The 23,018-nt window shown below is 42.5% G+C and overlaps 3 protein-coding genes across 5 annotated transcripts; all 3 read left to right on the forward strand.

Moving 5' to 3' along the window:
- The first annotated feature begins 402 nt into the window (after positions 1-402).
- On the forward strand, positions 403-8,116 carry znf148 (zinc finger protein 148). 2 transcript variants are annotated; one of them, XM_049728090.1, is made up of 7 exons: positions 403-563; positions 1,891-2,226; positions 2,938-3,063; positions 3,163-3,286; positions 3,394-3,477; positions 3,559-3,677; positions 3,865-8,116. In XM_049728090.1, the coding sequence occupies exons 2-7, from the start codon at positions 1,909-1,911 to the stop codon at positions 5,479-5,481; spliced, it is 2,388 nt and encodes a 795-aa protein (XP_049584047.1). In that variant the 5' UTR covers positions 403-563; positions 1,891-1,908; the 3' UTR covers positions 5,482-8,116. The 2 variants fall into 2 exon arrangements, with proteins under 2 accessions (XP_049584047.1, XP_049584048.1); XM_049728091.2 differs by lacking the exon at positions 403-563 and adding an exon at positions 629-1,301.
- A 115-nt stretch (positions 8,117-8,231) lies between these two features.
- slc12a8 (solute carrier family 12 member 8) lies at positions 8,232-16,252 on the forward strand. Its single transcript, XM_049728093.2, has 14 exons — positions 8,232-8,491; positions 9,110-9,235; positions 9,594-9,740; positions 9,815-10,006; positions 10,078-10,309; positions 12,332-12,445; positions 12,656-12,743; positions 13,624-13,711; positions 14,028-14,174; positions 14,700-15,231; positions 15,331-15,428; positions 15,501-15,618; positions 15,693-15,753; positions 15,861-16,252. The coding sequence occupies exons 2-14, from the start codon at positions 9,116-9,118 to the stop codon at positions 16,027-16,029; spliced, it is 2,106 nt and encodes a 701-aa protein (XP_049584050.1). The 5' UTR covers positions 8,232-8,491; positions 9,110-9,115; the 3' UTR covers positions 16,030-16,252.
- A 490-nt stretch (positions 16,253-16,742) lies between these two features.
- On the forward strand, positions 16,743-22,913 carry heg1 (heart development protein with EGF-like domains 1). 2 transcript variants are annotated; one of them, XM_049728083.2, is made up of 14 exons: positions 16,743-17,198; positions 18,616-19,573; positions 19,638-20,122; positions 20,216-20,329; positions 20,508-20,630; positions 20,701-20,804; positions 20,887-20,942; positions 21,044-21,204; positions 21,338-21,472; positions 21,559-21,601; positions 21,672-21,709; positions 21,818-21,905; positions 21,983-22,160; positions 22,236-22,913. In XM_049728083.2, the coding sequence occupies exons 1-14, from the start codon at positions 16,949-16,951 to the stop codon at positions 22,377-22,379; spliced, it is 2,877 nt and encodes a 958-aa protein (XP_049584040.1). In that variant the 5' UTR covers positions 16,743-16,948; the 3' UTR covers positions 22,380-22,913. The 2 variants fall into 2 exon arrangements, with proteins under 2 accessions (XP_049584040.1, XP_049584039.1); XM_049728082.1 differs by having other exon boundaries at positions 16,744-17,198; positions 20,213-20,329.
- Positions 22,914-23,018: the final 105 nt, after the last annotated feature.

Raw genomic sequence — 23,018 nt, forward strand, 5'->3', positions numbered from 1 at the left:
GGTTGTTGCTGCGTTGAACTGCATTGCATCAAACTTTGGAGCGTTTGTAACATTTTGGCTACCTGTTAGGGCGTCAAAAATATGCGCAGTAGTGATGCAGAAATAAACATACTGTTAAAGTGTTTGTCTTTCTGCATGATATTTAGGGCATCTTTAATGTTACACACCTTAAAGCTGCTCAAAAACAACCAAATTTTAGTTTAAAAAAATTAACAACTCGGGAAGTTGGGTCTTTCCTTGGTTGTTTTGTTCAAAACAACCCATTTTTTCTACGAAATAATCCCCCCCCCCCAAAGTTTTTTTTTCATAAATTTAACTTGTATATATATTTTTGTGCGAATACTACAGAATACTACAAACAAACAGGTTAGAGATATGTTTAACTAAAGAGCAACAGCTCACATTGTTCAGTACACTAACACATACTAGCCACCTGGTGGCGACAAATCCATATTTTCAGGTGTTCGTGAAACGTGAGATATCTGATTATTCCGCACACTGAGTACACTTGAGTCCTGCAAGGCAATCATGACAGCTACTCGGGCTTAAAGGGCGAGTTGCAGGTAAGAAGAGATTTTGAATATCATTTTATGTGCCAACTGAGACTTGCGGTGTCGTGTGAGCTTCAGTGAGCTAGCTAGTTATCGAGTTTTACTAACCGATTACTGTCTATGGGGCCTATTGAGCGAAGTGAGCTAGGAAAGGTAAGGTGCTACTAGCGCTGCAGTGAAGCGCACCTCTTACATATTTGGTCAATAATTCTAGCGGATGTTGTTGAATGTGCGTTACATACACGCCAATTTTAGAGGTCATTTGTCGCATGTGGCGAGAAACAACGCAAGTGGTTATATGCACCGTTGACGTTAAACAAGCTGCAACTTGCTAGAAGCCTAGCCAGCTACCCTCTAGCAGGCCGAGTTATTTTCCACAACATCAGTGAGCATTTTCCGGGCACACTTCCAAAATAAAATCTACGTGGTGATGTACTTGATAGAAAATCAACCTTTGATATTACATTTGAATAAATGTGCCTCTATTTACTGTAACGAAACTGTGGTGTAATATTTAATGATTCAAAATAATGTTTTTTTTCTCACTTTAAGTCGTCAGATAACTTTAATCTTGAAATTTACTCCGTGTTTCCGAGTGGGTGTTCTAAACTTTACAGCATTGACAAGCATAGCTAACTAGCCATTTAGCAACCAGATCACCCGAGCCCACTTTACATCAACAATACAGAGGTTGGAAACACTCATGCAAACAAGCAGTGCCGAGTTTCCAGTTGCTATTCTGTCACCCAAGTATGTCTTTACTCGATGCATTATTGTCAAACGTCAAGGAAAAATCCCGATGAGCTAATTTAGCAAACGCTAACGGTTCTACATTAATGGCTCGCAAGTGGTGTCTCGTTTTAGAAACGTCAAAACAAGTGGAATGTTGAAATTACTAAGTGTCTAACCAACGTGTGTTGTCAGCGCTTCTAGAAACATGCAAATCACCACTTACTTGTACAGAATGCTCAAATGTTTTATTCAATCCATGTTTGCATAACTTATGTAATATTGTGGCCTTGCATATTGTATTTTTAATGAGTTGCAAGAACAGAATATCACTATTTCAGTGAGACAAAGTAGTTCTTGTCTTATTCCAGTGTGGAGAACATTTCTCAGATCGTTGACCTGTTACACAAGTTTCTACTAGTTTTAGGATGGATACTAGTTTTGAGGTTCTTAGTTTGTGTGGCGTTTGCATGATTGCTTTCAAACAAATAGGCAATACCTGACCCTAATGAGGACAAGTTCTATAGCAAATGGATGGATGCATCAACATCATCAGTGCAAATATTTAACTTTGATTGTAACAGTTATCTCATGTCTCCTGTTTTTACAGTAAGCTACTCTATGTAAGATGAACACTGAGGACAAGTTGGAGGGCATGCTGTTTAAGTGCAGCAGTAGCGGGATAGACGGCGGCGGCAGAGTCGGGCTGGTGATGACGCTCGGGGAACGATCTCTGGCGGACCACCCGTTGTTGGCGGAAGATGATGACGACGAGGATGAGGATGAAAACTTGACCGTGAGCTCCCTGGTGACTCATGACCTGGTACCTCCCGAGCAGCTGATGATGCAGGAAATGTCCAAGAATAGTGGAGGAGATGATGAAGATGGAGGAGAGGTGGGGGTGCACTTCCCCTTGAAGCTCACCCATAAGTTGCCCTGCTTGCCTGTGAGTTCATGCCGATTAAAAGCGCCGGTGTATATACAGCACTGTGCAAAAGTTTTATTTATTTATTATTATTTTCTTAGACTATTTATAGTCGTTGGGGAGCGTGAAATATTCTTCCTGGGAAAAGCAAAAAGAGAAGCACTGGTTTAGACTCAAAGCATTTCATTTTGTTTACTGAGCTCCAAAAATAGACTACCAACAAGCAACTTGTAGTCAATAAAGGAGACTGCATAAAATCCCAGGCTGCCATAGTGAATGTTATCAGTTGTGAAAGAGAAAGAGAGAGGCCTTAGTCCCCCAAGTATGTTCAGAACCAACACTGGTATTGTTATGGCACATTCTTCATGATAACTAATGGTGAGTAACACAAAAGCTAAAGGCAATAGGGGGAGGGAAAAAAAAAAAAAAGGCAAGTTATGGCCTCTCGCTGCACTGCAGTTCTATTAGACATTCCCAGTATCTAAAAATATTCACATTGATCCCCATGTGACCCCATCTTGTAAATTTAATTACAGAAGTCAGGAGAATGCGTGTGTACCGCGCATAAGTTCTGTAAAAATATTAGCAATGTTAAGCGCAGCTTCTGCAGGGGCTTGAATGAACCATGAGAACTTGCTCTCTTGTAAGGCATCTTCGTGATTGGTTAATTATCATCACATTGGTTTGGGTCAAGCTGAATGTCCTCTCTTGTCTATGCTCCTTCTGTTACAGCTGAGCATTAAGCAAGAATTAAAATTGACTGAGCACCCACTACAGATGAAGAAGGACAAAAAAGTAGTCAAGGACCTGGTTGTGTGTCCTAAGAAGAAGAAAAGGAAACAGCGTTCACCAGCAAAGGTAGAAAAGAAAAGTCAACAGCCTTCTCTTAGCCAAGTACGTTTGATGGTAGACTGAAACGTCTACTGATATATCTTCTGCGTCATTTTGCCGTTACAGATTCTTAGCATTAATGAGGACGGTTCATTTGGCATCCAAAGCCCCAAGTGCCATGTTTGTAATCATTGTAATGCGGCGTTCAGAACCAACTACCATCTACAGAGGCATGTCTTCATTCACACAGGTATTTATATATTAACAAAAATAATCAACGTGCAATTAAAATAAATGTATATGAAATTCCATTTAAACTCTTGCTATGTATTATTATTATTATTTTTTTAATTATAGGCGAGAAACCATTTCAGTGTAGCCAGTGTGACATGCGCTTCATTCAGAAATACCTTCTCCAGAGACATGAAAAAATCCACACCGGTGAGTGGTCCAACCCAAAAATCCTATTTGACCCTAGCGACGTCCCCCTTTTTATTTTTTTAAGTATATAATTATTTTTAGGCGAGAAGCCTTTCCGCTGCGATGAGTGCGGTATGAAGTTCATCCAGAAGTATCACATGGAGAGACACAAACGGACACACAGCGGGGAGAAGCCTTACCAATGCGACTACTGTCACCAGGTTACTTTTTTTGGCTGCTTTCATGTGGTGTATGTTAAGAATTTAATACAAAAGAGGTTGAGGATCAGATTTCTGTATGTCCTCGAATAGCGAACTCCCCTCAAATAGAAATTGCTTGAAGTTTAATCATACTTTAGTTTTAGCTGCAGTTCAATGTTTTTTTTTTTTTTTATTTCTTCATCCACAGTACTTCTCCAGAACCGACCGTGTTTTAAAGCACAGAAGAATGTGCCACGAAAACCGAGAACGAAAGAGCAACAAGGCTGCCAGTAAAAGTGGAGCGCTGCACGAACCGGATGCCTTGAGCCCCTTTCTCACCAAAGAGTGCGCCTTACCCAAGAAGAAGCGACAAAAGTGCTCCGAAAACAAATCCGACAGTTCGTGCTCGTCCACTAGTGGCCAAGCAGAAGATCTCACGGCCACCGTTAAAGAAACTGAAGTGAAAGAGGAGGAGAGACTCACTAAAAGTGAAGCTCTGCCTCTATTTGCCGTGTCCTCCAAAGTCAAACACGAGTATGTGATCGGGGAATACTCAGTGGAGCTTCCGGAAGAAACCACCAGCCAACATCGAGAGCAAGACTTATCCCCCGACGAGGCGTCGACCCCTAAACTAGTCTTGAAGAAGGTCTCCAAGAGGAGATTCAAACAGTCTGGCGAACAAGCTCCTTGCTTGGCTACTCTGTCCTCATTTGAGGAAAACAACAAAGTTACACATTATACCTTTGAAATTGTGGACAAGCAAAGCCTTCTAGATGAAGTGACCACCACGGAAGCAGTGGAAACTCCGACAAAGCCTGCGTCCAGCAGCACAAACTACGACGACGCCATGCAGTTCCTCAAGAAGAAACGCTACCTTCACGCGGCCAACAACACTCGCGATTACGGCCTGAACGCGAGCGGCATCTCCTCTCAGCCCACCGTAACCCAAACGGTGGTGTCGGCGGTCATCGACGAAACGGTCCCCGCCACCATTCTGGAACCTCAGCCCATTAACGCCGAGATTAAGTCTATTCATGATAGGAACGTGTTGCCCGATGAGGTTCTTCAGACTCTGTTGGACCACTACTCCAACAAAGCCAACGGCCAGTCGGAAATTTCCTTCAGCGTGGCCGATACTGAGGTGACCTCAAGCATATCTATTAATTCCTCAGACGTTTCGGACGGCAGCCCTGCCGAGAGCCTCGGCGTCGCCAGCGCTCAGACTCAGCCATCGAGCGAGAAGGCCAGCCTCTTGCAAGAATATTCCAAATTTCTCCAGCAGGCGTTGGAGAGGACCAGTCAGAACGACAGCTACCTGACGAGCCAGAGCCTCAGCTTGGTGACGGAAAACCCAACCTTAGCCGGGCAGCCGCTGTTCTCCACCGAGAAACAGTTTCCGTCGCCTAGTAGGTTCAAATCGGGGACCAGTTCCCCGTTGAGATCCACCATGGAGAAACCACACTTTGGACTTCTGGTGGGGGACTCTCAGCACTCATTTTCATTTTCGGGCGATGAAACCACTCCCCCTTCCACGGTGTCCCCCTCTGATGAGGACTTCCTGGAACAGGTGTCACCTCCCAAAAAGACGGACTCCTCCCCAGCAACACTGCAGACCTTTCAAATTAGCGCTTTTGATCCAAACTTCAAGTCTCATTTCCAGACCTCGAGATCTGGTACCTCGTCACAGTTCACAGGCGCCAATGGACAAGTAAGTCTGCGATCGCACGGCACAGACTTTTCCGAGTTTCCTTTAGTGAGAGTCACTGAGAGCAGGTCCCAATTGAACTCCTCCCCAGACGTTTCATCAAGCGAAACTTTTGGTTGAAGAAAAGTGTGGTGCGATCATGACATTAATAATTTCTGCAGCACTTTATCCCATTTCACCTGCTTTGCCAAAGCACATCTCATTGCATTTCTATTCTTTCTTTAGGCCTTTTGGTGTTAAAAAAAAAAAAAAAAAATAGACAAAAAATATTTTTATGTGGTAATTGAGCTCTTGTCATACTGGTAATTGTGATAAAATTGGCAGTGCCCCTTTAAAAATGTTTTAATTTGCATTGAGAGATTACATTGATAAATACAGAAATACGGACCGGCAGATATGGAGTAAAAGTATTTTGACTGGAAAATACGTTCGAACGTACTTGCGATTTTATTCACACATATTTGTTGCTAAAATTGGCAGCGCCCTTTTAAAAATGTTAGAATTTGCATTGAGAGATTAGGTGATAAATACAGAAGCATGGACCTGCCGATGTGGAGTAAAAGTATTTTGACTGAATTCATTTGTGAAAACATTTGAACGTATTTAAGTACATTTAAACTTATTTGCAAATGTGTTTGAACATACTGGTACTTGTAGGCTAAATGCTACGTGTCGCATTTTTAACATTATACCACAAGGTGGTATATACAAAAGGTTAGTACATTTGGAAATTAAGTAAACATGATTGATTCGTAATGTTATGTTTTATTTTATCTGCATTTGTTTGTAGCATTCAGCCTAAGTATTTGTCAATCAAAATATTTTTACTTTACAATTGTTACTCCACGCTGCTGTAGATCAAACCTTAATAAGACAGTTAAAAAAGATGCCATATTGGTATACATATTTATGTTTTTGTCACTTTTGCTTACTCACACACCAGTTTTGGTTTTTGCTGTTGGCTACCTCCCCTAGTTGATCATTGATCAAAAAAGTGAAGATTGAAATCTTTTTTTTTTTTTTTAATCCAGCTGTACAACTGCTCACTTGTTGCCTCCTGAGACGACGCCATCACTATAATACTGTCAACGATGTTGCCACTTGACTCTTGTTGCATTTTTTGGGGGGCAAGTGAAAACACACGCCCGCCCACAAAAATTAGATGTGCCCACACTTCCCTAGAAGAAATTTGTAGTGAAATGACTTAATAAGATTGTGCTGGACGTCTGCACAATTTTGCACATTTTTCACTACAGAAAGAATGTAGTACTTTGTATCACAGTGTGGAAAAATCCTGTACTAATTGAAAAAATGTTTTTGCATTAAATCTTTGAAACGAAGACGATTCGTCTGTTTGGGGAAACAACCATGTGATGGAAGCGCCCCCCTATGACAAATTATACAAATAAAGAATAGTGATGTTATAACATAAAAAAATCTTTTTAGAGCAGACTTTTCCGAAACCTTATGCTTTTAAATTTAATGTTTGAGTGACCCCCCCCCCCCCCCCCCCCCCCCCCCTCCTTTCACCCCTGTCAAATCACTGCTGAGGGGTTTCAAAGTGATGCTTAAGGTGCTATTGTGTTAAACACTGACCTTTTAGGCCATCACAATAAGTTCCATTGACAATCAGGGACAGGCGGCACCAATAATCATCAAATAATGTATTTTTTCCTTTTACATTCCCTTTTTATATATGTAGATCCTGTAAATACATTGTATATTTTTGAGTTCCGATGAGTACCCTTATAGCTGTGTGTTGTTTGTGCAAAACTATTGTTTCTCTCTAGAAGCATAAGATTTTTTTTAATGTTTTTTTTTTTTTTGCCACATTGAGTAGATTTGACAATAAATCGGTTTCCTTATAAGATTTGTATATAAAGGATGTAATCAGTGATATCGAAGAAAGTCTTTTCTGTATAGTGTGTTGGTGACAGGTTAAGGTGAATTTAGATGGTTATGCTTGTAATTTAATGCAGTGGATCGGACATCTCGATGACTTTTCCTGAACTCTCTCCCCCCCATAAAAGACACGTCACTAAAATCTGCTTGAAATTTTCCGGTTGTAAATGGCCTTTGTAAATCACTTTTAAGCACAATGATGACCTGAATAATTCTTGTACTTGCTAAAAAAAAAAAAAAAAAAAAAAAGATGAATCGTTTATGGACGATTTTGAGTTCAATTAAGCAAATAAAAATGTGGTTGAGTTTTATGAGTTAAAATGGCAGCACCATGTTTTTGTTTTTTCCCCCTCCCAATTTTTGGCCATAAGTGTCCTTGTATAAGCTAGTGAAAATTACCAGTTCTGTATGGAAAAACATCTGGGTTATGTCTTTCTAACTGAAAAAAATATATATAAATATATATATATACAGTATACTATTTTTGAACCATGAAATTTAAGGCACTGATATGTATGGTACATCATAAGCACTCACTATACACTCAGTCGTCTCTGTAAAAGTGGTTTGTGTCATCTTATTTCAATGTGAATCTCAGCCTGACATCTTCTCATAACTTCACTGTGGGAAGGAGTCAATGAAAAAGGTTTATCTGCATGGTCACAAAGTTGTCGGAGCAAGCGAACCCGTTTGACGAATGGGGTGTTGCTTTAAATGTAGCGGATTAATTTCAATTGAGTAAGCCCATACTGTTAGAATTCTGCAATATATGATGATTTGTAAACAATCTGATTCAGTTGTTCTCTTGATTGTTGTGTCATGTCCACATGAATAAAATGTTTCCCAAAAAATACATTGGAATTTTTGGCTTTGGCTTTCATTTTTTTTTTTTTTTTTAGTGTCTGATGATTAGTTTTCCTATGCCTTTATTTTTGTTTTTTTAATTTATCTAAAAAAAAAGATAAGGAAACTGACATGCATGTGCCTCCTTTCAGCTGTGTTCATTGGCAAGCTAGCTACTAGATTTATTGCCAAAACCAATAGAGGATCATCGTGTAAAGCAGCAACACCCTGCAAACAAAGTAAGCAACGTTCAGTTCTGCTGCACACCTGCTGCAGTCTCTTTGCTTGCTGCCCACATTGATACATACGCTCGGATCATGGAAAAGTTAGTCTTATTTTTATAATCATTTTATCCCCATCATGGACTAATTATATTTTTTGAAAGGTAGGTTTAAATCAGTTTAACCATTACTCAACCACATTATGTCACGAAGGCACAGTTTTGATTTTTCCTAATATACTAGGGCCTTAATTATTTTATTAATTTAGTTTCTTATTGATAGTTATGTCATTCCGTTAACTGTAATTCTCGGCTGTGCTTTAATTTGAGTGTCTGCTATTGTAACGTTGCAGAATACACTTGACACAATTTCTTATAGAGACTTAAATGTTATTCTTTAATACATAATTCAAATACCCAGTAAAAAAAAAGAAAAAAGGCAGACAACTCAGACAACCGCACCCCCCCCCCTTTTTTTTTTTACTTGATGGTGGATGGAAGGGGGCCTCTGAATAACAACTGGTACTGGTCCACATCAATAACATAACTGGGTTTCGGGAATCTCCCCAATGAGCCCCTTTAATTATTTTTAGCTTTGTCTATAAGTTATTTAATAGAAAACATTGTTGATTATCCCTCGTCTTCTTTTTGTTTTTTAATTGTTTGAGGGTGAAGGGCATTGTCTTTCTTTCTTGCCTGAGCCCCCAAGGACGTGGAACCTGAATATTCCTACCTGTCTATGGCTCACATTCTGCTCCTCACTTACGTACTTGTGCATTATAGGTTACAATGGAGTCCTTACCCGTGCACACCTGTGATCAGACAGGAGCTGGAGCAGGCCTGCCGAAGGAGGCAAATCCAAGCAACACTGACCCTCATGAGCAAGATCTTTTCCACGAGGATGCACAAGTAAGCTTTCAAATATGATTTTCTTAAAAAGTATTACATGTTTAGTCATTCTAAAGTGTGGTTTTGTTATAATTAAACCTGCAAAGGACTCAAGGCAAACATGCACGCTTTTATCGCAGAGGATAGAAACTTGTAAACCGGGGTTTACGTTTGTTTGTTTTAAAGACATCGCCCTCTGCTCAAATACATGTTTGGCTTTGACGTGGCGGTAGCCAATGTTGTATTTTCATTATTCTTATGTGAGCCACATGCTGGAAAGTAAAATATACTTTCAAAGCACATCTTCATATTGGCCTGCAGTTGCATGATGATTATGATGACGTCAATATGGGTTTTAATAAAGTAAGCTTTTGTCCAGGGTTCTCAGCAGTCCAGTCAACCATGGTGGAGAATCAAACTCTTTGTTTGGGAGCCGGTTCTTTTTGGTACCTGGGATGGTGTCTTCACCACGTGCATGATTAACATCTTTGGTGTTGTTTTGTTCCTGCGTACTGGCTACTTAGTGGTGAGTACATGCTGTTATACTATTATTGTTTTTTTAGAAATGAATTTTGCAGTTTTGTTTAACTTATCTTCCAGGGCAACACAGGTGTGCTGCTCGGGATGCTCCTGGTCTCCATGGTGGTTCTGTTTGCTTTGGTGACAGTCATGTCTGGGATTGGCGTGTGTGAGTACTGCGGAGTGGGAAGTGGAGGTGTGTACTCCATGATCTCCACGGTCCTTGGGGCCAGGGTGGGGGGCACCATGGGCCTTCTCTATGTGTTTGGACAGGTGAGTCCCAAATTGGATCGACACCTTTTTTTGGGGGGGTCATGTCTGTGTGATCACATCTTCTGCCACAGTGCGTCGCCGGCGCCTTGTACATCACTGGCTTTTCGGAGTCGGTAGCACAGCTGCTGGCTCTTCAGAGCCAGTGGGCGGTGCGAGGAATGTCAGCTGCTGTACTGCTCGCCCTGCTTGGAATCAACCTGGCAGGTGTCAAGTGGATTGTGCGACTCCAACTGCTGTTACTGACGGTGCTGGCTGTCTCAACACTGGACTTTGTCGTTGGTACTTTCACGCACCTTGACCCAGGTAAGACGGACGAACACTTTTCTTGCTTATCTTTTTTTAAAAAAAAATATTATTATTATATTTTTTAAATAGTTACTGTTCAAAGAGCACTCACTGTACAGTAAGTAGGTTTGAGTGTCACTGTTCAGCATGTGTAATTTGATTAGACCAGCAGGCGGCGCACTACTACCACCCGATATCACGATCAAAATTCTGAAGGACACTTTAACATAAACATATATTTCAAGTCTTAACAATTTTCAATATTTTTAATCAGTTTGATATATTTGGAATTTTTTTGAAAAAAAATATTTTTGTCCGAGTTGGTTCTGTTTTTGAGTAGACTCACAGGAAGTAGAATTTCCTGTTCTATGTCCTGTCCAGTAGGAAGAGAAAGGTATTATTTCAATCTAAAGTTGAAAAAATATTTAATGTGTGAAAGGAATTCTCTGACATCCAACTATATGGCAAGCACATCTTGTAACTAATTATGCACACATCTGCAGATTATATATTCTAATATTGAATTACTACCTAAAATAATCGCATGTCCAGGTTTTTCCAGTTAAGGGCTACGTGTTGTTGTGACCTCATATTTGGCAGGGGGCCAGCAGGTCCCTTAGCTGGTTGAATCAGCCGAGATTAGAATGCACTCAATGAACGCTCAGCTCCATCCCGAAGGAGGACAAACCTCAGCGCCCACCATAACCAGTGCAGTAAATCAAATCCAAACTTTGTGACACAACGTTCATGACACGCTTATATAAATGTTGCTTCCGAGAGTTGAGGTGATGTAATTTGGCGCTCCATTTTTTGTTTCAATATTTAGGTTCCCTTGATTACTTTGAGTCATACTAATTTCCCATTTCTGCTGAAATACAACCCGAAGTTAAAAGTTCATCCATTTGCTTATATCAACTGTGGTTAAATGCATCAAGGCTTTGTCAAGCCCGATGGGAGAAGAATTTCTCTCTTGTAATTCATTTTGACTCCGAACGCACCGACATTGCCAAGTTATTGTCTGCGCAACCACAACAATCTCATCGTCATGCGAGTAAGGCCCTTCTGTGTAGTTGAAGACTTTTCCCCGTAGAAAGCTCCAATGTGGTCCTCGGGCTACGGCTTGAGGGTGTTAACCAGACTCACCCACATATTTGCAAAATGACAAAGAAAGAAAAACTCAGTTGAGAGGCCAGCCTCCTACCCTCGGAACCAGCACGGCTTTTTACGCTGGTCGCTAATGTGCAGCTAGCTCCCAGTCATCTCAGTGGGACCTGCCTCACCGCTGTGACCTTGCAGCCTGACAATGTGGGTGACAAAGAGGTCAAGCAGAGGGAGAGGCCTCAGACACATGGAATCTGCATTCCAGTGTGTTTCAAGACGAAAGTTGAACACAAGAGAGAGGAACTCCATTCTGTTCTTATCCACCCTTTCTCACACCTCCCATGGATGTAGTCACTTGATTGTCCTTAACTGCACTTCAACATTTGGCAAACTACCAGAAAAAAAGCTTCTAACTAACACCCCTTTATTCACATTATAAAAAATATAACCTTTTGTCTAATTTTCATTGATCTAAACTGATCTTTATTTTAAGGATAATTAAGACTTTTTTTTTTTAACATGTCGTCTGTCTCCTCTTTTTTTTAATTCAAACTTGGAAGCTGCACAGCTTCTGAAAAGGGTGGTTACTTCCTTTTGGATAAACATGTCATTAATCTGGGAGAACACATTCTTTCCCATCGCAAGATAATCAAGGGGGAAATGTCCCGTGTTGGTGAAGCAAAGGCCTCCAGCAATGCAGAGCAATCTGTCCCTGTGCAATTTAGAAATTCGCTAAATAGTTTGAAAGTAAAGACACATGTTTGGTGTTTGTGTTTAGTTAGACATCCAATCAAGATGGTCAGCAGTATTTAAAACGTGATTATCGTCCGTCAACCATGTTGGAGTTTAAAAATGTTGTCAATGCACAGAAAAAGCTGGTCCTCGTGGTGCGAGGTTCCATAATGACGGGCTTTCTGTTTGTGCTACTTCCTCTTTTAGAGCATGGTTTCATTGGTTATTCTGTTGGTCTGCTCAGCCACAACTTGCTGCCCGATTATAGCCCGGGAGAACATTTCTTTACAATCTTCGGGGTCTTCTTCCCTGCTGCTACAGGTGGGCGTGCTTGCTCATTGACTAAAGCCAAGACAAAAGTCTTTCAATGTTGTTTACATTCTTGTGTGTGTGTGTGTGTGTGTGTGTGTGTGTGTGTGTGTGTGTGTGTGTGTGTGTGTGTGTGTGTGTGTGTGTGTGTGTGTGTGTGTGTGTGTGTGTGTGTGTGTGTGTGTGTGTGTGTGTGTGTGTTGCATGTGTGTGTGCGTGTAGGTGTTATGTCAGGCTTCAACATGAGCGCAGACCTGCAGCGGGCCGAACACAATATCCCTTTGGGAACGCTGGCAGCGGTTTTCACCTCGTATGATGAACACACACTTAGCGGCACACAAGATGGTAAAATACAAAAATGCTCAACAGAGACAGGACAGGTCAAAAAATATTTTTAGAATTAAAAGATGTTAAATCACCTCCCCAAAAATCTGAGATTTTCAATTGCACTACATTTTTACGTTGCAAACTTTCAAATTTTCTCCATTTTTTAAAAACGTAAACAGTTAGCATGCATTAGTTAGCAGGCTGACAAATACGCATATTTCAAAAAATCATTTCCTCCTCTTTAGCAACACATGACTTTTCTCATAATGTTAAAAAGAGTGCTCACTCATGACTTTCTCAAACTTTTATGTGTGATACAAACAAAAATACTCTACTCCACAGGTGTCAAACTCAAGGCCCGGGGGCCAAATATGGCTCGCCACGTCATTTTATGTGGCCCGCGAAGACAAATTGTGTATCAAATTCGTCTGTCATTACTAGAATTGCAAATTGTCTTCACTTTTAATATTTTTTTTTTTAAATATTTGACCAGTTTTTACTCATCTGATTTGAAAATGAGTTATTTGTCGGTTTGTTTTGTAGCTTTTACTGTATATAATATGAGGTTCTCATACATTTATTTGGGTTGACAGTCATAATGGCCCTCTGAAAGAAGCTATGACTACAATGCGGCCCGCAAAAAAAATTAGCTTGTCACCCCTGCTCTACTCACATGACGATACATGCTGAGTCATGAGGAAAGATCACAGACTAGTGACGTCTCAAAAAAAACAAAAACAATGAAGAGAATAAACACAAATTCCTCTTTATTTTTTTCAAATACCCAAAATGTCACTGCACATTTTTTTTCAGTAATATATACAGTTGTAGAATAAATCCGGTGCACTGTCTGTGACCCACAGGTGGTTCCTGTATCTGGTCTTCGTCTTCCTCCTTGGTGCCATATGTACTAGAGAAGCTCTGCGCTTCGACTTCTTAATAGCAGAAAAGGTAATTTTACCACAGATGTATTTAGGCTTGTCTTTTGTAAACGAGCCTAGCAACCAACTTTTGTTTATTTCCACCTACATGTTGCAAACACATGCAATCAGAGTATTAATAACAAATCACTCTGTGACATAACGCATGCCTCGGTCATGACTAAAGCTAAATACATCACAAAGCGACTCATTAACCTTGACCTGTTCATCCGGGGGTTAGCTCTGGCTGTTTTTTTAAGATCTGACTACAGCGGAACTGAACAGGGTGTAGCTCGCACCCCACCCCATCCTCTTCCAGCCTCTGTTTGTTTTCTCCCTTCCTTCAGGTCTCCTTGGTGGGTTTCCTGTTTCTGCTGGGGCTCTACGTCTCCTCCCTGGCTTCCTGCATGGGCGGCTTGTATGGAGCGCCCAGGATCCTGCAGTGCATCGCCCAAGAAAAGGTCATCCCTGCGCTGGCCTTTCTGGGAACGGGGGTAGGTTGGATCAGTGGGGCGGACATTCCCTTTGATTTAGCTAAAGTGAAATTATTACATATATATTGGTCAGTGAAATTCCCTGCAAATGAAATAAGCGTGAATTTTTGGAGGAAAAAGTTAGGCGGACTCGTCAGGAAAAAAAGTCACTAATTAGAGAGCGTGAACTCCACTTCATAAGAGTGGCACACATACACCGAGCGTTAACATCTCGACCCCATCCGCCCCTCACTTTCCCTCAGACTGCCAGCAGTGTCTGACCTCTCTCAGTGGGTTGGAATGAGGCCCGAGACATCTTGGCCCAAATCAAAGGTTCAGAACAAACGCAGGAAGGGCGACAGGCTGGACTCTGCTTTGCTGTATGCTCTGGACCTCTGCCAAGCACACAGAACAGCACTGATGTAACCGGCAGATAGGAAGGCAATGCTAGCTAATGTACATTTAGAGAACCGTTTGCATATATAGACAATTAAACATTTTCTATGTGGTCCCTGCTGTGACTAATTATTTCAAGTTGTCCAACAGAAAGGCCCAAACAAGACTCCCGTGGCAGCTATCTGCCTGACCAGCCTGCTGAGCATGGCCTTCGTTTTCATCGGCCAGGTCAACGTGCTGGCACCCATCGTCACCATCAACTTCATGCTCACCTACAGCTTCATTGACTACTCCTACTTCTGCGTCTTCATGACCTTCCAGTTGAAGAATCAAGACAAAAGCAGCCAACGGAGATTCACCAAACAGATGTCCGAGCCTTTGATTGACACCGCGGCGACTGGTTATGGTAGTGGAGAGGGAAGTCCACAAAGGAAGGACACTTTGATGGAGTTCACCAAGGACATGGATCGGATCTTTCCCTCGGCCTTCGATGAAGTTGCTGGAGCTGAGAAAACTTCAGACGGTGGGAGAAAGAGCAAGGAGGCCAAGCAGAAGCTGATGGACAGTTTTGGCTTGGACCCACAGCGCAATGTCTTTGCGAATAAACAAATTCAGCCACCTGAGGTGGAGAAAGCAGAAACCTGTCTTGGTGAACATCCATCGTCCGGCCAAAATCATATAGGTGCTTCATAGATGGAGATCAAACAATCCATTTCTAGGTCTCGGTACATTTATTTGGGTTATAGAGTGGATATCAAAATCACTTTACATTTTTTTTCAGCCACTGGAGAAAAAGCAGAGCAGCACAATTTAGAAATCAAACCCAAGCCTGACTCAATCTACGCCAAATTTAGTAGCCACTGGATGGCTCTTCTTGGTGTAAGTTCTACACAAACATCATCTTTTTGCTCCCATCTGCTGTGAATGAATAATATGTGTGTTCTCTTTCAGGCTTTGAGCTCCCTGTTGATCATGTTTATCATTCATTGGCTTTATGCACTAGCAAACATAGTCGTTGCACTGCTGCTTTTCTTCTACATTGGCAAAACCAGCCCAGGACTACACAGAGGTGACGTTCACACTTGCATCATTCAGTCTGGCAGCTGCTGGGGCTCAATTCTCCCCCCCCAAATTTATTTTCAGGTGTTGCGGCTCGATTCAGTTTTCCTGCGTGGCTCAAATCAACATTCAACAGGATTTGCAGGTATCATTTGGTTTTGTTACCTTGCATTGATTTATTTTTTATTTTTTTGCTTCAGTAATGTCCTTCTAAATTTGAACATGAGTGACACATTCTTGCCTTTGTGCCAGGAGGACGGCGTCTCCCAGAGATGAAATTGTAGTGACACCATCTCTGTCAGGGGTCGGTATTAGAACTAAGCAGCTGACGGAGGAAAATGCCGACTTTGCGTCTCGCAGCCGCTATCACCAGTCCTCGTTCATCAAGAAGAACGTGATGTTGCAACCGCCTCATGGGTAACTTAAGCACAACCTCAGTTGTTGGAACTTAACTAGTTATTATTGCAGTGCATGTGAGTTCATGCGTGTGTGTGAGCGAGAGGGCAAATCTATTCAATGAAGTTGAATCAAACAAGACAATTTTGTCCTCATGTGCAGAAGAACATCAAATAAGATTGTACCGTCACTGTTCAACTTGTTTACAGGACTATGTGTTCGAAACGAATTAAAAGGTTATACTCCAACAGTTATTGCTCATTTGGTGTTGAGATTAGAAACGGGAGGAAACCACATATCACATCAATCTTCAGATATCATAAAGTATGCACGCTATACTTAATGACGTCACTGCTGTCAGAGTGGATGCACATTGCCAAGACATGTCCTATGCTTCAACTAAATAAAGTATTTTGTGTCAAAATGACATTTTAAGAATCTGAATGTGCTAAGTAGGAAGGACAACAAAAAAGTCATCAATTCCCTAAAATTGTAAAGCCAACTGTGAATTAATTCTAGTGACTATGACAACACAAGCAAGTGTAGGGAACGGAAATAAAACATTTGCTCAAATCATCTTTAATTATTGACGTAGAGCATACAATCATTTATGTTAAGTGGTGATCCATGCACTTAGTACTCTGTTGATGTTTACAATCGGATGCGCGTGAGTTAGAGCGCGCCTGTGTGTGCGCCGAGTAAAGGAGGAGGAGGAGCCCGCTGCTCCCGCTTACTCAGTGATAACAGGCTGCTGTCGCCTCGCCCCGGTTCGGTTCCCCCGCCGATCGGACCGGACATAAGGCCGATCTCTACCACGGGCTATGGAAGTTCCCTAAAAGGCGAGGCTTCCTCTGCCCCTCCATGCCCTCCTTCCCCGGGAGACCCGCGGGTCTGTCTTTCCTCGATTTCAGCGACCACCGCGCTGGCCTGGCTTCTTTGAAATTATGAAAACGTGGTCGCCGGAGCCCGTCCTCGCCTTGTTCCTGTGGGGGCTTGCGTTCAGTCTACCGCAGCCCATCGGGGCAGAGAGCCCCGTTAACAGCAGCCCGTATGCGGAGACGAGCGTCTTTTATTCCTCAAGTAGCACCAATGAGGCGAGCAACGCGGACTACGAGTTCACTTCCACTTCTCCCACCAGTGAGAGTTCATCAGCCTCATCCCAAAAGGACCTGCTGCTGCTCACAAGCTCTGCGGGTAAGATGCGTCGCTCACTCTGTGGCCTACGTGACATTCTTTGCAGCCTCAATCTGTACTGCAAATCTCGCGCGCACTAGTATTCTAGAAATAAAATCTCAATAGCTCATTATATTATTACATTACTTCATTTGATCTTGACAATTAGAGTGCATCTTAGTACTTAGTGGTTCTTAAATTCTTAATGCCAAGCACCACCACAAAGACCACTATTAAAATACAGAAACATAGTCAGCCTAAGTGTTCATAAAAACATGATTTATAAATGCAAGCAGCTACAACAATATGCACAGTTTGATCATTAACACTGCTCTTAAATATAGCAAAAGACATCATTACAATAATGATTCAGTTTACCCTCCTGTCATGTTGCGGGTCAAATTGGTCCGCTGTCAAAGAATATAAGGTAGCTGTAACGTTGATTGTCATGAACTAAGTATGAGTTTTGATAAAAGGGATGGGGATAGATGGATGGACTTCAATAAAGCCGTTAAAAACAAAATTATTTGATCGTTTGTTTCTCAGTTACATTCCTGACATAAATGCCTTTCTTGCTTTCTTTGTGACGATTTAAATCCTCAATGATTCAGTAGTTATTGGAAGGAATACAATAGAATAGATCTTGCCATCACCATGTGTCCAACATATGCTCTCTCAATACTCTAACTCAATGCTACTTTAGTCTGTTCTACAGTACATATATATTATTTAAGTTTGCTAGCTTGCCATGATCACATGTGCTTGAGAATTTGTACACACCCAGACATCAACTTGAAGAGCATGTTTACTTTTTATGTATTTGCAGTAAATTTCTTAAATTCCAGGACTCACAATGACAGTACCAACAATAACATGACATGCAAACACAATTTACAATTGCTTTCTGACAACAGCCTGCCCCAAATCAACATCAGCATCTAAAATATTGTTTTGGTTTTGGCATTGTGTCAAAGAAAGGAACTCAGCTCCCAATTCCAGTGGTTAGTGGGTTTAAAAGTAATTCTTTGAACTGTGAAACCCAAATCCACGAGTGATAGTCTTCTGCCTTGTGCTCACTCAGCTTTAGGAAGGAAGCCACCGATCCCCAGCGGGGACATTGGCCGCCATATTTAGGCCTTCAAGCCTTTGTTCGAGTAGATAAGCCCGCCTACCAATTGTTCTCCACCCAGAATTGTTGCCTCTGCTCTGCAGCAGTGAAACTTCACACAGCATCATTGTGGATGGATGCGGTTTCCCTCACCGCTCCCTAGTGACGATTTGTAGAACTGCACCTATGTTGTTGCTGCGAAAATCTAGAGAATATACTTTTGCTTATAAAATCAGAACAAAATCTCTGTAGTGTGACATCATAATTCTTTTAGTGATAATAATATGAAATCCCTTCTCCGAATAGCAATGCTGTTTTGTTTTTCCTCAGGCACTGAGCAAACACAAACTCTACGAGAACCAACTACCAGGTCACTGGAGACCGTCAGTGGCTCCACTGAGTTGTTCACGTCATCCCATGTCGGCACCTCCTCTGAGGCCAGCAGTAGCAGGAGAAACTGGAATGATGCCTTACAAACCCTAAACCTGCCTGATGTCTCCGCCGTTGTGTCCGACAAAACGATGTTGTCCTGGAGATCCACAGAGGACTCCAGCTTGCCGCAGGACAGTCCGGTTTCGCATCTCCGTTTAGGAGATGCTGTGTCCTCCCAGTCTCAAGTCCTCACAGACAGCATTTTCATCTCGACCACCATCAGCCGGGCAGGGGAGCGGACTCTGTTGTCTGTCACCTCCTCTTCCTCTGACAACATCTCCTCCTCCTCAGCCTTTACCGAGAGCTCCAGCTCCCACCAACCCCCCTCCACTTGGAGTGTTCCATCACCAGGGGGAACAGAGACTGAAGACTACATTCACAGTTCCCCGTCCACCAGGAACGAAGAAGCCAGAGACAGCACTCTCACTCAATCGTCATTTCCTGAGACGTCCACAGGAACGCAAACTCTTGTTAGCCCTCCGAATGCGACTGAACATCACCACCCTCTGACATCAGAGGTGACTTTAGATTCCACATCCAGGATGTCCAGCACTGACCAATTGGATGAATCCTTCTCATCCACACCTCCAGTCGTCCCACCTGTAAGGAGCCCCACTCTTGTGTCCTACCAGGAACCCACAGTGGAACCCTCTGCTGAATCTTCTACTAGGACCGTTAGCTTCAGCACTCACAGCCTCAGCCAGAGCACAGAGGAGAGTTCATCTAAGAGCGAGGAGGAAAAACTGGGATTTAGTTTCACCACAGTGCCCCCACTGATTAGTAGCCCGACTAATCAGTATGACTCTCGCACGGAGACAACTGAGGTCTTCATCACGGCCACAGCAGTCACTGAAAGGTAATAAAGTGTTTCTTCTCCATGAATCCACAATGGCATCATTTTTACTGTTTTCTCCCAACAGATCTGAACTAACAAACAAGGCCGCGAGTACCTCAATGGTGTCTACCAGCAGCTTTCCACTCCTCGCCACCTCATCTTTCAAGCTCAGCAGGACGTCCGTTATCTCCACTCCCGACTCTCCAACCCAGCCCACCATCCCTCCCACGACCTCCGCAACAAATGCCCCCACGTTGACTCAGCAGACCTCTGCAACACCGACCGCTTCCCTCCCCAGCACCAACCAAGCCCCCTCATCGCCGACGGTGACCGCCGAGCCCGCCGAGCCCGCCGACGTCACCACCCCAAAGCAGGAAACTAGCGCGCGCACGCTGGTCGTCTCCACCCCGACCCGAAACCAACCAAGCACTGCTCCTCACACCCTCAACACCCCAACAAGAAGCACGGAGGCTCCGCACACCACCCGCAAACAAACAGACCGAGTGACCACAAAGAGGGTGACGCTAACAACACCCGTTCATGTCCAACCCACTAAGGCAGCTCCAACAAGTGAGTACTGAACAGTTTCTGACTGTCAGGCTTATTATAATATAATTTACCAAGCTGCCAAATACTAATTCCTTTATCCTCCATGACCAGCAGGGGACCCCTGCCTGTCTAACCCATGTTGGAACGGAGGAACTTGCAGAAGCTATGAAGGGCGTCAGTTCACTTGCACGTGTCAACAAGCCTGGACGGGCCCCACTTGCAACCAGGGTGAGGTTCCACAAAATTCTTGTTATATAAATATATCTTTCCAATAAGAGCTTGTTATTAATTCATTTGCTCTTTTCCATTCGACTCTTCAAAATGTGTTGTTCTAGATTTGGATTACAAAATAACTACCAACCTCGATGCAGATTTGCTAAATAACCCAAATTTATTGTGTGTGCAGATATGGACGAGTGTGAGAAGGACCCTTGCCCCGTTGGCTCCACATGTGTGAACACCAGGGGTTCCTTCAATTGTGAGTGTCCGCTGGGCTTTGACCTGGAGGATGGACGCACGTGCACAAAAGGTAACATAAAAAAAAATAAAAAATTGCAAAATTCTGTTTTGTTAAATGTCGTTGCGTCATCCCTTGACAGCAAAGACCTTTTTGGGAACATTCAGTGTAAACAAAATGTCACATGACTCGAGTATCTTCAAGAGCGCTGCCATGCATGAAATCCAGAGGGAGATCATACAGCTGGTGAGAAATATATTCTTGAGTCTTGCAATTGTGATGAAAATGCCTTTCAGTTTTACTCACTGATGTCCTCTCTCCGACTCAGCTAAACGCCTCCTTGTCCCACCTCAGTGGTTACAGCCGCTCCACTCTCAGCAAAAAGTGAGTTCATAAAGTTACTTTTAAACCCAAATGACAAATTTCATTTTTTAAAATCTGCTAACAAAATAACACAGACTCATACAAATATCTCCTCCTTATAGGGACCTGGATGGCGTTCATATATCAGCCGTCAACATGTTCGCCAAGTCCTCCAATGTGTCCAGTGTGGAGGTCTACAACAGCATCCAGATGTTTCTAAAAAACTGCAGCTCTTTACAGTCTCACTGCCACGTGGTGCTGCACCACAGACTCACTTATCACGGTAGGTGGGGAAAAAAAATTCTCTGGTCATCACGACCAACTTGTATCACATCCAAACTGAAAATATTGTATTCTACCGCTAGTGGGCGCTTTTTTTCTTTATCCTCATGTCTTCTCCCACTAATTTCTTTTAGAGGAGAGTCTCTGTATGGCCCAGAGATTTCAGTGCAACCCAGAGCGCTCCACCTGCACCGATATCAGCGGCACCGCCCAATGCCAATGTCTACCAGGTTATTACAAGCACAACCTTGATGACCTATCCTGCTTAGGTAAGCTTTTTCTTTTAGTTTTTTTTTTTCGTAGTCTGTGAGAAAGGACCAGTAAAAAACGCAAATTGTATTTTGTCTTTTTCTAGAATGCGGGGATGGCTACAAGCTGGAAAATGGCACCTGTGTCCCGTAAGTTTGCATTTGTTGTACTTGTGTACTCCGGATTTAAGGTCACATTCTCACGGTGACCTCTTTCCAGGTGCATGTTTGGATTTGGAGGATTCAACTGTGGGAATTGTAAGTGGCGTTAAGATTCACGAGATGATCGTTCCCATTGAAATAAATCAAGTAACGTGCGAAGAGAATCTTTGCACATGCTTATTATGCTTCATTTTGTCTTTGCAGTTTACAAGCTGATTGCTGTGGTTGTATCGCCAGCAGGGGGCGCCTTACTCCTTATCCTCATCATTGTGCTTATTGTCACTTGCTGCAAGTAAGCTCTCTCTTGTTAAATAAAATACTATAAGAAGGAAAACTATGTCACGCTTGAACTTGTGTCTCAACCACCAGGAGAGACAAAAATGACCTCAACAAGATCATCTTCAAGAACGGAGACCTCCAAATGTCTCCATACACCGACTTCCCCAAGAGCAACCGCATCTCCATGGAGTGGGGACGGGAGACCATCGAGATGCAAGAAAACGGCAGCACCAAGAACCTGCTGCAGATGACTGACATTTACTATTCGGTACGAATTTTTTCCACTATCGACTGTCTTAATCCAAAAGGCCAAACTAAAGCACAACTCTGCATTTTCCTGCAGCCGGCGTTGCGCAACTCTGACCTGGAGAGAAACGGTTTGTACCCATTCACAGGTCTTCCGGGATCTCGCCACTCGTGTATCTACCCCGCCCAATGGAACCCGTCCTTCATAAGTGACGATTCACGCCGCAGAGACTACTTTTAAACAAACAATTCTCACCGAGACTCAGAAGCAGACAAATAAAAAAAAATCACCTGACCATGTGTGACTTCATAGGACGTAAGTGCACAATTTTTGCAAGTTAAATGTGGCTCGAAACATCTTCTCGGCCCATTTCAGTGCCTTTGCATGGGTTGAGCTCATTTCCTTCAATGCAAAAACATTTGTTTGGTGCTGTTGCCATTTCATCCAAGTCTACTGATGAAGCTTCCGTGGATTGACACTGATTAAAACCCACTAAAGTTCAGTTTGGAGAAACTGAAAACTAATACCAGCCTTTATTTATTCTGATTATCCAAGTGCAGGACATGTGTGGAAATTTCAATCAAATACACTGAAAGATAAAACCTGTGGCTTTAAGTATGTATGCGTTGCGTGTGACAGGAGTTCATGTTTTTTATTCTGGTAGTATTTGTGTTAAGTGTTGGGATGTAAAGCTATTATTATGATGCAATTTATATTCTCTATATTCTGGCGTTTTAGTCGGATGTGTTAATTTAAATAAAAACATCACACAGATGTCCGTCTCTCGACTGGTGGCTTGTGTGGACTATTCAGACAAACATGATAAAATTGATTGGAGAGGGAGTTTTCGTGGTGTGGTTTGAAAATGTTTTTCTTTTG

This window comes from Syngnathus scovelli, chromosome 8 (assembly GCF_024217435.2).
Source record: "Syngnathus scovelli strain Florida chromosome 8, RoL_Ssco_1.2, whole genome shotgun sequence".
Lineage (NCBI taxonomy): Eukaryota > Metazoa > Chordata > Actinopteri > Syngnathiformes > Syngnathidae > Syngnathus > Syngnathus scovelli.

Bases quoted from the DNA above. Each gene is read 5' to 3' on its own strand.
- znf148 (XM_049728090.1), top strand. From the start codon at position 1,909: ATGAACACTGAGGACAAGTTGGAGGGCATGCTGTTTAAGTGCAGCAGT. The intron at 3,478-3,558 runs GTGAGTGGTCCA...AATTATTTTTAG, and splicing joins ACATGAAAAAATCCACACCG to GCGAGAAGCCTTTCCGCTGC. The intron at 3,678-3,864 runs GTTACTTTTTTT...CTTCATCCACAG, and splicing joins AATGCGACTACTGTCACCAG to TACTTCTCCAGAACCGACCG.
- slc12a8 (XM_049728093.2), top strand. From the start codon at position 9,116: ATGGAGTCCTTACCCGTGCACACCTGTGATCAGACAGGAGCTGGAGCA. The intron at 13,712-14,027 runs GTAATTTTACCA...CCCTTCCTTCAG, and splicing joins ACTTCTTAATAGCAGAAAAG to GTCTCCTTGGTGGGTTTCCT. The intron at 15,232-15,330 runs GTGCTTCATAGA...ATTTTTTTTCAG, and splicing joins GTCCGGCCAAAATCATATAG to CCACTGGAGAAAAAGCAGAG.
- heg1 (XM_049728082.1), top strand. From the start codon at position 16,949: ATGAAAACGTGGTCGCCGGAGCCCGTCCTCGCCTTGTTCCTGTGGGGG. The intron at 19,574-19,637 runs GTAATAAAGTGT...TTCTCCCAACAG, and splicing joins GCCACAGCAGTCACTGAAAG to ATCTGAACTAACAAACAAGG. The intron at 21,710-21,817 runs GTAAGTGGCGTT...TTGTCTTTGCAG, and splicing joins AGGATTCAACTGTGGGAATT to TTTACAAGCTGATTGCTGTG.